Raw genomic sequence first — 17127 nt, 5'->3', positions numbered from 1 at the left:
CACTGTTATATATGGTATTTTGAGTGGAATATTGTTGTAAAATAGTTTGTAAATATATATATATATATATAATTTTATATAGTTATTAATATTACTACTTTCAATTATACACATAATATGAGAAAGTTTATGAGATTTTCTTTATTGTAAAGATAGAAATTATTTTCTCACAAGAAAAGAAGGTTATCTTTTTACCATTTTAAAAATTAACCGTACGAAATTTTTTACTCTTTATATGAGATTGGGAAAATTAGAACTTGAGAAAATATATGTATTTTTTATATTGATGTTTTAATGAAACAATAGTGTATGCATTGATTTTATATGGTACCACATGACCATGATAGTAAAGTATATTATAGTATGATATATAAAGTGTATTAAAAGTTAGTAGTATTTTAAGTAATTTGAGATAATTTCTAATTACGTGAGTAATTGATTAATTACCGGATAACGGAAAATTACCTAATTACCTAATAAGTTGGATAAAGATTAAAACTCTCCACCCCACGTAATAGCAAGCCACATTCCAAACAAGTGACTCTTAGTCACTTTTGATTAGGTGGCAATCTAATGTGATTCATTACAAGTTTATGTCTAATATCTTCATTTTCTAACAACACTGCTTTTTATCATCCTATGACATAATTCAACTAGCTGCTCTCTTTGTTTGAAACTATCAAACCGACACATCTCCATGTGACTCTAGTACAATGATCTAGTCATGAATTTTTTCTTAGTTTTGGATCTAGACTAACCGAATGTCAATTATAGGTTGGAGGAAGTACTATAAAGTTGTATATTTGTTTCGGAAATGAACATTTGTCGGGGGCACTGGCTTTATGATGAACAATTGAGTATTGTAATGTATAAGTTCAAATAATACAAGGCAAATATGAGATTTGAACTCTTAAGGTGAAATTTCCTTTGTGAGATAAGCTACTTGGGATCATCATATTTTTTTGACCCCATGAGTGCTTTTCAGTTACTATTTGGAAGAATAAATGATGATTTTGATTCATTTTACAATCTGTCACCAATTTTACGGATTTATATTTAGTCTGTCTTAGTTTGGGTATTCTGAACTGGTATCCAGTGGTAAAATTATATACTTGAAATTCTGATTAGAGGACTCAGGTATGTTAAGGCTATCCCTTCTTTCTTTTTAGCATGATCTATACGACACAAACGAAATGAGCAAATGCACAATTTCCATAAATTACTTTATTCGTTGAAATGCAAGAGTAGTGTATATTCTTATTCTCCCGTAAGTCTTATTATTCTATCGTCTGTTCATGGGTCTCAGAAAATACGTAAGTTGATAAAGTTTGTTTCATGATATTAATCAGAGGTATAATGGTCTTTGATGTATCGAGAGATTTTATTAACGTATTTCATATGCATTTCATGCATTTATATACATCAACCCATGACCAGATGACGTTATATAGGCGTATATATACATATGTATATGTATGTATATGGGATATGGGAAAGGTTATGGCGTTATATACGCACCACCACCTGATCAGCTGGTATACGTTGATGATTTGTCCACAGTGGCCGAGATGATATGATGGGATGCCCTGAGAGGCGTGATGATGTTATGGCATTATACACGCATATATATATATGTATGTATGTATGTATGTATATGGGACATGGGAAAGGTTATGGCGTTATATACGCACCACCACCTGATCAGCTGGTATACGATGATGATTTTGCCCACAGTGGCTGAGATGATATGATGGGATGCCCTCAGAGACTTGAAGATGTCATGAACACATGTACCTATGCACGACATGACATTCTTACGTATATGCATGACACCATAAGTATTAAATGATATACATAGTTATCCATACTTACATGTTGAGTCATATACTCCATGTTTCTTTCATGTCCTTTATATATCCATTTACACGCCTTGCATACTCGGTACATTGTTCGTACTGACGTCCTTTTGTTGTGAACGCTGCATTCATGCCTGCAGATATAAGTAATCAATTTGATGAACCCTCATTGTAGACTAGGTTAGCATTCAGCGAAGGATCGGTAAGACTCCACCTCATTCGGAGTGCAGTCGAATCTATGAGCCATCGCGTCAGAGTTTTACTTCAGACTTATGGGTAGGCAGGTATCCTGTCCCATTTGATGTCAAATAATTTTAGAAGTTTTGCAGACAGAGGTTCAGTTTGTATAGTATGTCAGAGGCCTTAACGGCCCATATGTATTTATGTCTTAAGAATGATAGTTTATTGATACAGTGTTGCCCACTTACAGTTATGCACTATGAGTTGTCGCCATGTTGGCCCACAATGATCATAGAAAGTATGAGTTACAGAATGGTTCGCTCGGACCGGTACGGCACCGGGTGCCAGTCACGCCTCCTTAGGTTCGGGGCATGACACTTTCACATGCAAGGCTTCAACTAATGTCCCCCCTCCCCCCCCCCCCCTCTTATTCTACTCTTAATTTTTACTCTCTAAATTTCAGTCAACTTTCCTCCACTTCCCAACTGACTATCTTCTTCCTTTACCTTCATTAGCTGTCAAAAGGATGTTTTTTCCCCTTTCATAAAATTTCTATTACATTGAGGGATTGGAGAAAGAGAAAGGAAAAAGTGCATAGTAAAAATTGAACAAACACTTACTGTGTTCAACATACACTTAATGTTATTTTAACGAGTTACAAGATTCGAAAGTCTTTACTCCATATGGGAACATTTTAACTACCTCCTTCCAACTAGAAAGAGGAAACAGACAAAGGGAGAAACATTCTAGGTATAAACACTTGCTACTTAAGCTCATTACTTCAGGAAATTTCAAGTGCCCTCAGATTTCTCCAATGCTGCCAAAAAAGAAAAAAATAAAACAAGCGATGATCATGGTTAGCATCAAATCCAGCTTCTATTAACAGCAAGTATTGAGAAGTGATAAACCAAATGCAGCACCTTGGAAGATGGAAATATCAAGAATATTATATAAAGTTTAGCAGCCAGATTAGATAGAGAGGAACAAGTAAGAGTTCCTTAAAAAATCGATCCCATTGGACCTAAAAAAGTTATTCAAGTTCGTCATTGGTTACAGTGGAAACATACTGATAAAAGCACTAACTAATAGTTTTATCTGGTTTTCCCAGGTTCACCTCTCTGCGGAACATGAGTTTAGTTTTTCTAATTGTTCTTTTGATGAGTGCATCGGGTAGCCATGTGATTAGCATTTCCATATTGGCTTGGTCTTAAGTAGCATCATCGTCCACTTTGGTGAAGTGAAGTGACTGCTTGACTAAAAGAATAGGGGAGCACAATTTCCAAATGTCCAGTCAAGGCACGTATTTATAGGAAAAGCTATGATGTTATCCTGAGCCGAGGGTCTATTGGAAACATCTCTATCCTCACAAGGTAGGGATAAAGTCTACATACATACTACCCTCTCCGGACCTTGTTGTTGCTATGATGCTAGTGCTATAGATAAATCGACTGACTGCCTAATGGAAGTGCACGACAGTCCCAAAATTTATCATGGCCTGTAACGATTCAATTCTTCCCTGTTTCAACTTCGAATCACAGGAAAACTGGAAATAAAAGAAAAGCTTTTTAAACACAATTCCTAATAAAGGAATAAGACTACGCAATGCATTAATGCCTAGGACAGTATACGGTACATGGCATAAAGTAATAAATTCATTAGTACTAGTTTTCTCTGTCCAACATTTCGTTGGTGATATCGAGGGCAATGGATGAAGCATAGTCCAGTTGGATATTATTGAAGACAGGCAGAGAACGATGGGGACATAAGTCGTGACGAACAGTGTTCTACGTATATGGTTACATCTCTCACCTAATTTCAGATGTATTTTTGACGTTGTGTTACTTATGTAAAATTATTTGATTTAATAAAGTAACATTAACATTACAACTCAATTATACAGACGATATCACTTATGCACCACTCAATTGATTATACAAACAACTAATTACAATTTATCTGCTCTCACATCCTCAAGCTCTACCATTTCAAAATTCCAGGAAAACAAACCAAAAGAATAATCAAAGGATGAGGAAGAAATAATATCTATCAGAACTGTAAACTGAAAAAGAAAAATAACAAGGGAAGAAAAAGGTACAAACTCTAAAAGAATAGATATTAAACAACTAAATTGTCCATCATGGAGATGCCTCTGACTCTGCAGTCATTTTGCCATTAGTAACGGAAGGTTGGTCAATTTCTTTACGAGAAGCTTCCCACAGCTGCTGTTCGATCCCCAGCTTCCTCAATTCTATTAAACCTCTTTCCACTGTGAAAAAGAGCAAAAGATTACCATTCGGGTCAACAAATTTCAAAACGCTTGCATACAGAATCGAAAGATGGTTATAATTAAAACAATTAATGTTTCCACTGCACTTATTTACTTCCACCTTTATCTAGACCCCAGTCAGTTCTTACAATTTCCAAATCATCACTCTCCTCTGTTTCTTAAGACCTCTGATTTTCAGCATTCAAGTCCTCAGACGCCACTTCATTTATTGCATAATGAATGATTAAAAAAGATAAACAGACTAATAATGTCGTCCACAAAGTTATATCTCAAGTCATCATTCTTTCCTCTGGCAGCGTCCTTTTTTGACCTGAATCCCTCATCTCTTTTTTCACCCATTCTTCTCACTTGAATCCCTCCCAAAAATGTTCCCTTTCATATCCAAAATAATTCTAACCTATAAAATGTGTAGTTAGTTGCTCAATAACTAGTCGTTCTTAATTAAAAATGAAAAAAGAAACAGGACAAAAGTTGGCTGAAAATTGTTCTACTTAAGTTGATTAATACTAGGAAAAAAGTATATGTAAGGGCACACAATGACAGTAAATAGTTTCTGGAATCTTTAAAGCGGTTAACCAACCTTTCTTTAAAATGGTTAATCATCCTTTCACGTATAATGGTTTACCTCAAACCACCACCACGTAACGTGTAACTCCGTTAAAAGTGTGTGTGTGTGTGGGGGGGGGGGGGGGGGTTACAAAATTAGTTTCTACTATTTCTAACAAATTCAATCCTATTACCTGTGTAACTTTAAATAGTCAGATATTATTCAGAATTCATTATTTTACTTTCCTTTAACGGTTTAAATTGAAAAAATCCATTGCTAGAGCTTGTGAGACACTATTTGGTTTTAACTTCTCCCAGCAACCTATTTGTCAAGTTCAAAGAGTCGGACCCCTAACAAACCACCTGCACCCTTTGAAACTCGACACCCACATCGAGGCCAACTCAATTTGTGAGTCCTAAGGGGTTGACAAGCAACGCCTTAGCCTCTCCAATTCTGCCACAATTGCACTGACCCCAGTAACTTCTCAAAGTTCCATATTACCAACAACAACAAACCCAATAGTTTCCCACATACAGCTCGCGTCCCTACTGCTCTTCCAGGCTCCTATAGCCAACAACTTCCCCCTAGCTCCTGCGCTTTGTCACTAGTCAAAGCACCCCACCTAATCCTGTGTTGACCATACACGGCCCTCTTCCTCCTTTTCCTCACGATATCCAAGTTCATCACCAATAATCTATGCTGAGTCGTGAGATTCTCGCTTGGTATAACCTTGCAATCCATGCACAAACTCTTATCGCACTTCCGTAGGAGTAGATAATCAATTTGAGTCTTGGCCGACGAACTCTGGAATGTAACCAAGTGCTCCTCCCTTTTCGGAAAACACGAGTTGGCAATCACCAAATCAAAGGTTTAGCACAGCCCAACAACGAAGTACCTCCTCCGTTTCTAACTCCAAAGCCAAAGCCGCCATGTGCGCCGTCATACCCCCCAAATGTCGCCCCAAAGTTCCATATTACCAATCCAAAAAAGTAAAAATAAAAACACTAGTGAGACACTACATGTGTTCATATTTCTCAATAGACTTCAGTTTCCATGTAAAACATAATTTATGTGGCACTTTTTCCTTTTTAGTCATTCTCAAAAAGAATGACACATTTATATACTCAATTTAAAATCTAACTTTAAAATACTCATACAATCAACCCTCTCTATAACAACCTCGTTTGTTCTGATTTTTTTTGTTTTTATAGTGAATGGTTGTTATACACCTGTAACAGCATTTGATGTTCAAATATTTTTGGCTGTTAATAGAAAAAAATTATCCAAAATCAATAATTATCCCTTTTTTCATGATAAATATAAAAGATAAAAAAAATTATTCAAATTTGAAATCTCAAAAATATGCATATTTCACTAGTTAAATATTGAAGAAAGCTAATACATTATTAATAAATTCATAACTAAAAGTATAAAGATTTAAACTCTAAGGTAGACATTTTAATGCTACCTAAAAAATAAATTTTTTCAAGATTGACGGAAGAACTTTGTAATTGTAGCTTGTTTCGTAGATTTCATTCTCTTACTAGCGATATAACGCTTGAATTTGTGAAGATTCGTGCCCAAATTTTTAGCAAAAAGGTATCCAATTTTTTTTCCTTGAAGACAATCTAAGAGCTTAACAGTTGAATTTTCTATTTAAATATTTTTTGGAATTTGTCCAATGAAAAAGATATAACATGCAAATCTTCAAATCTTATATCTTATGCAAGATAGAACCTTTATTTAATGAAAAAAATTGTGTACATATTGTTAGAATTATTATTAGTAATCTTAAAGATTCTATATGGTTGTTATAGAGGGGTAATTTTACAAATAGCGCTCTGCTATAAATATGGTTGTTGCTGCTATTGGTAAAAAGTTATTATAGAGAGGTAAAATATAGCTTAAAAAATCGGTTCTGAGGAAAACTTGACTTTTATTGTGAATGACTGTAATATAGTTGTTATAGAGAGGTCTGACTGTATTACCATTAATGAGATGATTTATAATCACAAAATATCTATGGCTTGTTATAGACCAAAAGTTTTAAAGGTTTTCCTTTCTTTCTTAAACTATGCACCAAGTCAAACACCATCACATTAATTGGGACAGGGGGAGTAATTTCCTAAAATTTAAAAGGTGGAGTGCAGTAGAAAGACCAATTTACCCCTATCCTACTCAAGCTAGCATCACAAAACGAGGCATCCTGAGAGTTAATATCATGAACATGAGACTCAGCTATTTATTGCAGGAGTTTGGGCTTTCATTAGTAGTATAAAATAACCAACAATTTTTTTTATGCTTATCGCTTGATTAAACATAATAGGATTCTAGGTACAAGGACAGTTTAGGAAGAAACTTTTCTGCAATAGGAATTTCCATGTAAGGCTCGAATGGAACTGTTTAAGTTGCAACGATGGAATGTGAAAGCTAAGACCAAAAACCATTATTTGAAATTTTCTTGAGACTATTTATTTGAACTTTTATTAGTAGTATGGATCGTATTTCTTTATTCAAGAAAAAGTAGGGGAAATGAATTACCATCAACAGAATCATGAGTGGTTGGTGTTTGCCCACTACGGTTAATCCAGAACTGAAGCCTCTCTTCTGCAATATCTTCTTCTACACAATGCATTTTTGCTCTCCTCCAGAAGTATGTAAGCCAAGCCTGCAATTTTAGCAATAGCTCATCATGTGGTGGAACTAATGCAGCGACATTGGTCAAGTAGCAAAACCAAATACTCCTCAAGACTTTGTAACTTGTATTAGTTTCAACATTCAACTAAACCATGGCCTTTATTCAGATCTTTACAAATCTAACAAATTTCCCGTCCAGTAAAATTGGTCTGACCAGGAGTGTTTTTTTCTTTTGATAGGTATAGGAGTATGATATGTATTAAAACATAATAAAATTTTAGATTCATTATACTATGAGGGAAACAATGAAAAGGCTCAGCATGCCAATTGATATAAAGGGCCAATACAACAAACAGAAGAGGAAATGGCTTCAGAACAAAATAACTAAATCAACAAAAAAGACAACAGACCTCCTTGAAAAGAACATCTTCTGACTCCTCTTGGCTCAACTCTGCAACCAAAAACACACAAGTCTAAATCAGAACCTTGAAGAAGGCATTTCTTATACCACAGCAAATCAACACGTCAACAGCCTCCAGTTTTAACAGACCATGACGGCATGACCTACATACCAAACAACCTAGAAAAAAACAAATACTGAAGTCCAGAATGGGAAATTTAACTGATTTATGTTAATGAACTTTTTTCAAGACAAAAAAAAACTGATTTATAAAAGGAGTTGCATCTTTAACATCTGCATAGCAGCCCAAAGAAAGTCTATATGTACAGAACATAGGATCAAGAAGGGATTCTTCCAGCTGCTCTCAAATAAAAAGCAGGTTTTCTTCAAAAACATGGGGTGGGTGAATTGAGTTCGGAAAAGGGAGAATGACATACAAAGCACTTCATTTAACAATTTCTAAAAATACAACTGTACATAACTGATCTACCAATCCTAGTTAAGGAGAATATTAACATAACCAGTAGATCGAGGTATTCCAAATCGAACATGTCCAAATTTGTATCAAGTGGATCAAGCATGTTCCTTACCATATGCATCCATCAACTTGGGGTCAGCAGATGATTTAGGATCTGCCAAGCAACAAAAGCATAAACTACAGAGTGAGTGTTATTCTATTTTCAAACTCAAAACACAGCTAAAGAGCACTCACCAAAGATGGACTAGGGGTTGGAACATAGGAGAACTGGACCAGATGGAACAGCAAGACTATTAAATTAATCATTAAGGAAAAGTACATGTGCCACTGGATATTCAGCAGGCAGTCAAGTTATTAATAGTCTTTAAGATGGCAAACAACACAAAGATAATAAAATGGTGAAGGTAAACCATCATTGAAGTTCTCATGCACAACTTCTAATATGCAGGTCTACATGGACAGAAGAAGACAGCCTCCCTTTGGTACAGACAACAGGTATTTGCTCTAAACTGATGACTATGCCCTACTGCAATTATGTAACATCAGATACGGTGTCGAGAAAAAGTGCATGAACCCTAGGAGATGGTCAACTTTGACGTGTAAATGCATACAGCAGATAAACGTGAGATGAGAGGAGTACAAACTAGACAACATCAGTTTCATTCATTGAAACCAACAGAACAAAAATTCACAAAATCATATGTCATACCAGAGGATTGACGGACGACATTTGAGCGCCGAGGCTGTGCCAATGCAAGAATAACAGCATCCTCAACCTAAAGCAGAAAAAATATTGTTTACCAGAATATACTACACAGCTTTTACGACATATAAAAGGAACCATGATTAAAGAAACAAACAGAAACCTTCAGGGAAGCTAATTCTCTTAGAGCCATTTCAACTGACAGCATACTCTCAATATTTCCCTCTCCAGATAAGTCACTAATGTCGCGAACACGTTTGCTCCTATCAGAATCATCGCCACCTGCTCAACATGAGAGATATTAAAATCCAACTTAGATGCAAAGAGAGAACATAAGAGGCAGAATGAAAGGCATGTTTTGGAGTTAATGCAGGACGGAAAATTGCAAGGGAAGAGCTAAGCACCACTCCAGGATTCCTCCCTGGCCTTCTGCCCAGCAGAAATCACAACTTCAAACGGAAGAGGAGCAAAAGATGACCAATGCTCATGCTTTACCCCTGCTATATCTGCACAGATACCTGAAAGCACAAAAGTTAGCCACACTAATTCATAATTAGCACCCCCCCACCCCCCCCAACACACACACAAAAAAAACCCACCCCCACAAAAGAGGCAAGTAAATGTTAAAGAAGACAGATTTGGGTATTACGATGCGAGTTGGGAATTTTGAGGCGGGTCGGGAATTTATTTAAGGGCTTTTAACACATTTGGCCGATCAGCAAAAAAAATATTTACAGCCCCTAATACATGTATTATACAATAGTTTGTCGGCTAACTTTTTGGGCGGGCGGCTATTTAAGTTTCTCTTTATTTAAAATGTGATTTCCATGTGGAAGCTTTATGGGTCGCCATGTTTTAAATTAAATGTACCCCTCATGCCAAATAAGTATGCTGGCAGAGGCAGCGGTAAATTTAGGCCGAAAAAATGCGGTAAGAGCTCTCATGATCCAATAGGTTAACGGAAGGTACCTTAAGACGATACTATAGGGGTATTTTTGAACCTTATCCTTTTCGGATAACAACTACGCCTCAATCCCAAGCAAGTTGCGGTCAGTCATATGAATCCCCAGTGTCCGTCTCGCTCCATTTAAACTCGTCTCGATCCAATATTATAAAAACGTAGAAGTTTTCTACATTTCCTAAAGACATCTTAATCTATGGCAAAACCAAAAGATTCCTAATGCACATTGGACCTAAAGTTAGCGTACTAACATAACAAAACTTAATCCGACCTAATTGGTGTTGCCTATATATATATATATATATATATATATATATATATTGTTCTGTTATGCCATTTTATTCTATAGACTAGTTGCAGTAAGCCCGGGCCCAAATTCAAGGTCAAAACGTAATACATATGATTATAAAGAACAATTTATATTATGTTTTTAAGTTTTCACCAAATATCGTATTAATACTGATAAAAATAATCGAGCATACTCAAATTATAATCAAGATAAATTTTAAATACACCAGCCCGTTTTCAGTCTGGTATTCCTTGTGAATCCCGAATTGCAATACCATGTATCATATTTAAGAGATTTTCTTAGAACTCGTATCAACACACAAAGAAACTGGGAATAACATTACTTAAGTTCCTACAATCTTCTTAACCAAAAAAAAAATATAAATGTCCACACGCCAAAAGAGTTTAAAAATATTAGGCTTAATATGTTTTACTCATCTTGTTAATATTTGATCTTTTTCACTTTTAAAGGATGTGTTTTTGCTAATGTAGCGATAAAATTATGAAGACCGATAAATAGGAGTTGGGATGCTTACATGTTTTTCTTTAATTTGTAAAGGTAAAAGGTACATAAAGCTATAGTACTTCAACAATTCGAATTATAGAACCAAACATTTTAGTTAAGATGCAACCATGACTCCATTTGAAGATTAGTGTAGGGTGAGAAGTGATTGTAGAAAGATACTATGTACTATCTCCTATAAGAAACCATAGAATTACAAAATAGACTTAAAAGTGGTATTGTTAACTCAACACCCACAAAACTGATAGAGTAAAAAATAGCAACTTTAAGGGCAATGGTTTTGAAAACTTGAATGTGAGGACAGGAAAAAAAATTCTATCGCCCCTTATTATAAATAGAATATTAAGCCAAAAAATATTTACTTGCTTCTAAACATTATTAAATCAAGAGAAAAGAATATGTAACACACTATAAAATTACATAATTAGTGTAATGTTTAATAACGGTAGCTGTTTAAGGGAGAGTTGGATGTGAGATGATAATAATCATTAATAGTAGCTATTTAAGTGGGGCTCACATAATCATTCTAATAGAAATATGGGAATGACAAATTTACGTGGGGTCCTTTCATCATAGTAGCCTTTAACCTTGCTTACATGTAAATTACAAATTCAATACGGCCTACTGTTGCAGCAAACTCGCACGTGTTACTGAGACATTAAATGATATGGCAAGCTGTAAACCATAAAATAAAAAGTAAATTTGACATTAAAATAAGATCAGGACATAAAAGTAATTAAGTGAAAAGTTTATATTTTTTTTGGAAATGTATGTGAGGACTACAAAAGTCCTTTGATTCTCCCTTATTATATATAGTAATTTGAATGGATTCCAAGAGATTGTAGGTATTTCAAGACAACTTTCTTCCATGTGATTTCACGTATACTCGACCTCCCTTTTAACACCTCAATCACAATGGAGTCGCACCTAAGGACCGGTGCATCTGGAGGTCGATGTAAGACAATCTAACTTCACCTTGAACCTTCTCTAAAACTTCATCAATCTCTTAAGTCAACTGAACTAGGAGAGCTTTCTCAAAATTCAAATTTGCTACATTTTGTACACTGCCAGTAATCATGGTATTTTTCTACTTGTTAAGCCAAGATGCAAAAGAATGTTCTTTCTCATAAAAAGATGCGTTGTAACTTCAAAACAGTACACTACATATTACAACCACTGATTAAATCCACAAAAAATGCTGATTAAGCAAATTACCATAGTGTACAGCTAGGCCCCAATATCGAGATAGCCAACATCTCTTTAGAACCACCTCCTCCTAGAATGTCAAAAGGCAACAGAGATCAAAGTGAGGAAGACCGAGTAGTGAGTAGCATAAATTTGAAGCTAAAGCAAAAAAGTTATCTCATTAGAATTCAAACAACAACCATCTCTTCATGGGTCAAAATCATTCTCTGTGTCATTGTTCGAAGAGCTTTTGCTTCAGATTCAGCTTCCTGAAGTTGTTCCATTGCATTTGCAGTGTCGTCCTTCAAGTTCTGAATAAAACAAAATTGCACAAAAAGTAAATAGAAAGATCAGTGACGATAAAAAGCACACAGCACCCAGAGAGTAGCACAAACTTCTTCTCTCTCTTTTTTTTTTTTTTTTTGTGGAGGGGTTGTAAGTCCTAAGAGTAGCATGAACTAACTTCAATTTCAGTACGAAGTATAGTAATTTCTTCATCTCTTCCATCCTTTGTTTGCTGTGCAGCTTTAAGAGCAGCCTGCAATAATAACATTGCAGGAGAAGAACAGTATCATCAGACCAGAAGCAATAGAAGCATAAACATTAAGTAAGCAAGCATGATAATTATAATAATTTCCATTAGACTTGTCTAGACGGTACACACGTAAGCTGAAGTTAAAAGAATAAAAGGGTTTGACAAGCAACAGTCTTTGACGAATCAGTGACACAGATGAGTAACCATGTATGACTTCACTACTTGTAATCACAGTTCTGCAAGCTACCTCTCTCTGGCGAAGTGCTTCTTGCTTCCTGTTGTCATTATGCATACCATCAGACAATGTTTATTAAGAAGAAATATGGAAGGGGAGAAAACATTACAAATTGTACCTGCTTAATAATTTGGCTTCAAGTGATAGTCCTTCTCCAAGAGAAGCAACCTGTAAATAAGGAATTGCAATAGCTTCATACAACTGTTAAATCCAGAAATTTAAATGAAGACAAACCATGACCTCAATAACTAGAATCCTGTGCTAAAGCCATAAGGAACTATATCTCACTGAGTAAAGACCAGATAGAGTAATTATCATTAGCTGACTGAAACCGCTTTCGCACAGCAATCAGCTTCACCCCTTCTATTAGTGTTTATAATTAACCTAACATTTTAAAGTGTCCCCGGGAACAGACCAGTTACTATTGGTGAATTACCTGTTTCTCCAACAAACGAACCCTAGCTTCAGCTTCTTCACGTTGTTCTTCTGTATGACGTAGCTGTAAGTTACATCAGCCATTATGATCCAGAAAAACACAAAGTCGCACAAGCTATTTTTGCATCTATTCTCTAAATGTAGAAAGGTAAAAAAGCTAACCTTATCTAAAATAACATCGTTTTCTTCTTGAAGCATATCAAGCTGCAAAGGAATTACAAAATTCTCATTCGAATGTTATCAAAACTGTCATTTATCCAATCATCCAAATTACGCGAGCCTCGAGAGATAATGAAGACATGCTCCAGAATTGATAAGTCTAGCCTATTTTAGAAGCCATCCAGACAGCATCTTCACTTAGATGACATACCTCATCACGAAGCGCAAAAGCCTCGTGCTCATTTCCTGAACCCTTCAAATCAATGCGTCCTAATTCTGGTGTCAACCTAAAATTATTTCTAATACAGTTAAAGATCATCGTTGCTTGCCTTGATACAAAAGAATACACATTGCATCGTGATATTATACAGTTTAAGGGGACATCAATTATAGTATAATTTTCAAATATGTCATATGGTTGTTTGCCACAGTCGTGCCTGTATGTCACAGGAAGAATGCGTTCTTATGTAGTCTAACATATGGAATGGAGGCGCAGTCGACTGATAGTTGATTGATTGCTCTTGATAATCACAGGAATATTCCTTAATTCTATGACCACGTGAGTAGTCCTTAATTCTATGTAGTGTGACATGAATTCAATAAATAAATTACGTTTACTTCAATTCTTTTACAAATTAAACAATATAAGCAATGAAAAGATGATTTAAAATGCCAAAAGTTAGACAAGATGAGAACTAGACAGAAACTCAACGTCAGGTGACAAATTCACAATTTCAGTTTCAGTCAAACTGCAATCTGTTTCTAGTTCGAGTTTCAAAATGGACAACACAGAAATAGTAATCCATCTCTTCAATGCAAGTATTAAATAAGCATTGGAAATTTGAAGTTAGACGTGTACTAGTTTAGCCAACCACAAGAGGGATTTTAACAAATTACACGAAGAATAAGACACAATGCTGCTAGTTCAAGCTAATCATACTAGACAAGGAGTACAACATTTAGAAAATTGAATTAAATCAAGATATTAATACATGTATGAGTAGACTATAAAACAATAACAATGGTTACCTTTTCTCTCTCAAGCGACTACTAGGAGGTTCTATTGGCGGTACGGAAATTGGAGTTCTCAACGATGACCTACTTGGTGGCACTATTGCTCCGGTTGTTGTTGTTGTTGCTGATGTACGAACAGACATCGAGGCTCTTCCAGTTGACGATGAACGAACAGAAGGAGTGTGATCCATAAAGTTCCGACCTAACTAAACATGGTAGCATCTAATTATCATCAGAAAAGAGGCCTCAAGCAAAGCATTTCTATGACTAGTTAAAAAGCATTAGTCCTTTACAAAAACAAGAAGTCACAAGTGAAAATGCATAACAGATCACAAGAGTCGACAGACTTCACTTTTGCAACAGTGAAATCTCCTGTAGATAGAAGCCATTTTTTCTTTTGGACAAGAGAAACCAATATTTAATAGCCAACACCTGGCATGTGGCTTCATGACTTCTTCTTCGCTTAACCCCCCCCCCCCGACTCGTATAAATGCTGGTTCGCAAGACGAGAAGTAAACTTCTAAGAACAGCCTTAGGCCATTAAAACATGATATATCTAAACCAAAATTATTTCATTGAGTCTTGAGCCAGCGGAAGAAAAGTCAAATTAAAATCACATGACTGCGCTTTCCCTCATAGTCAAGCAATGTTTGCATATGTTTCAAGTCAGAAAGTGTATTGCCTAAGCAAAGGGTTGACCTGCAAATATTTTTGTTCCCTCTAATTCACTCTTAATTTTCCCCATCAATAATCTGATTAACCAACTGATTCAATCCAAGCAAATCCACTTAATTACGCAACAACAACGAATCACTCATAACCTCACATCACATCATGCAATAGTCAATAACTATGCAGAAAATTTAGCATAGGAAACACAATTCAATAAAAAAGAGTTAATCAAAATTACCGCGGGGGAAGGAGATCTATTAGGCTTGGCTAGTGAAATAGCTGCCAAACCACTGCTCCTGTTGTTGCTATTACTCCTACGGTCGTTAGTGGATAAAGCAGCTGTAGGACGCCGAAACCCTAGATCATCATCATCCTCGTCGTCATCAGGAGGCGGCTGAGAAGAAGCCATGACTTGTGCCAAACGCTGAGCAGCAGCTTTGGCGGCGACATTCTGAGTCCTCTTTATTGTAGACATGCCGGTAACTGTAGGAGGCAACCGAGCACGTGGATGAGCCGGCGATCCCGCCGGCGAAGATGAACCTGTGCTGCTTGACCCTCCGCTCCACTGCCGAGCGTACACCGGACTTCCCGTCCTCCGCCGATCCATCAACTCTGCAACTCTCTGTGTGTGTGCGTGTGTGATTGTACAAGTATAGATGTATATGAATTTTGAGCAGTTTCTAGATTTTTTATGACATCGTTGGGACCTAGATTTTCTCCCGGAGAAAGAAAGAAGATCGGGAGAAGAAAGAGATTTGACGGCGTCAAGACGTCAGTCGGAAGAAGTAATAAAGAAAAACGAAACGCGTATCGCGGGAGAGATAAAAACGGAAGAAAAGACCGTTTGAAACAGCTAGCTCTAATTTCAGAGCGACTTCAGTTACCGTCAACTGGTCTATATTTTCATTTTCATTTTCATCTCGGCGTTGCCCCAAACTTCTGATTGCTCCTATTGACACCCTTTTAAGAAGCTTTTTCTTCTCTTGCACTCCCCGGAAACTTTTTAGACAAAATAATTCAAGTTTTAACGAATTCGAAAGACACGGCTAATTATTTTGTCTAAAAAGTTTTAACTAAAGTTATGTTATTTCCTAATTGGTGTAATTTAATTAACTAGTCTCTGATTAGACGTAGATATTGATAAAAGATATTTGTAAAATATAGTTAAATAAAAAATATAATAGTAAGGGTAAATTAATCAAATTATATTTTTTATTTTAATAATAAATAAGCTAAAAGAACCGCTTCAAACAAATTAAAATTATAAAGGAGATAAGCATAATATTGAAAACTATATGGACAGTTAATCTTATGAAGCAAAATTTGAAGGAAGATCTCTAAAATTATCCCAAAAAATAAACGTGTACAAAAGAAATAATTGACATGCTTTTAATTTGTTCGGTTAGAATTTCCAAAACTTTTTATTTGTGTAATGATAATACATACAATATATAGAGAGATGCTTGCCCAATCCCTAATTTTTATAGAAGAACAGAGAGTTTATGATGAAGTTATTTCTTTCATTGATAAGAGCTGTAAATATATAGAGTTTACAAAAGATTGAACTTGAAAAGATAAGTACAAGGAATATATGGATACATATCATGATCAGTTTGAATGTAACTAAAATCTAGGAAATGATTGGATCATGTTAATCTGTAATCCTTTATCAATTTTAACATGGGTTAAAACATAAAAAAAAAAAAAATACCCTAGATTACATTTTCAAATTAAAAAAGTATTAAGTGGATACGATCTAATAATACTTAAAAGCTCATAAAACAAATACAATCTAATTATAAATAATATTAATTGACATGCTTGACATGGAATAACGTGTATATATATATATTAGATTTAGGGTACGCGCAAAAATGTACTTATATCAGTGAATGCTAAATTTTAAAAGATATATAAATATTACTTCCTCTATTTTAATTTACATAATATATTTTTCTTATTAAAATAAGATAGATGGATCCGTGTACATTTTTGTTGTTGTGGACATTACATCGTAGTTAAAATTTAATAA

The 17127-nt window shown here is 35.3% G+C and overlaps 1 protein-coding gene across 2 annotated transcripts; it reads right to left on the bottom strand.

Moving 5' to 3' along the window:
- Positions 1 to 3878: 3878 nt before the first annotated feature.
- On the bottom strand, positions 3879 to 16089 carry LOC104218653 (coiled-coil domain-containing protein SCD2-like). 2 transcript variants are annotated; one of them, XM_009769193.2, is made up of 17 exons: positions 15334 to 16089; positions 14439 to 14629; positions 13621 to 13696; positions 13413 to 13454; positions 13252 to 13314; positions 12934 to 12983; positions 12828 to 12855; positions 12509 to 12583; positions 12246 to 12356; positions 12076 to 12136; positions 9493 to 9606; positions 9252 to 9370; positions 9095 to 9161; positions 8498 to 8539; positions 7918 to 7958; positions 7412 to 7538; positions 3879 to 4302 (listed from the first exon to the last, which is right to left on the bottom strand). In XM_009769193.2, the coding sequence occupies exons 1-17, from the start codon at positions 15700 to 15702 to the stop codon at positions 4172 to 4174; spliced, it is 1707 nt and encodes a 568-aa protein (XP_009767495.1). In that variant the 5' UTR covers positions 15703 to 16089; the 3' UTR covers positions 3879 to 4171. The 2 variants fall into 2 exon arrangements, with proteins under 2 accessions (XP_009767495.1, XP_009767496.1); XM_009769194.2 differs by having other exon boundaries at positions 14439 to 14625; positions 15334 to 15468.
- Positions 16090 to 17127: the final 1038 nt, after the last annotated feature.

The sequence above is a fragment of the Nicotiana sylvestris genome, chromosome 3 (assembly GCF_000393655.2).
Source record: "Nicotiana sylvestris chromosome 3, ASM39365v2, whole genome shotgun sequence".
NCBI classification, from domain to species: Eukaryota; Viridiplantae; Streptophyta; class Magnoliopsida; order Solanales; family Solanaceae; genus Nicotiana; species Nicotiana sylvestris.
This window is presented reverse-complemented; position numbering and strand designations above follow the sequence as displayed.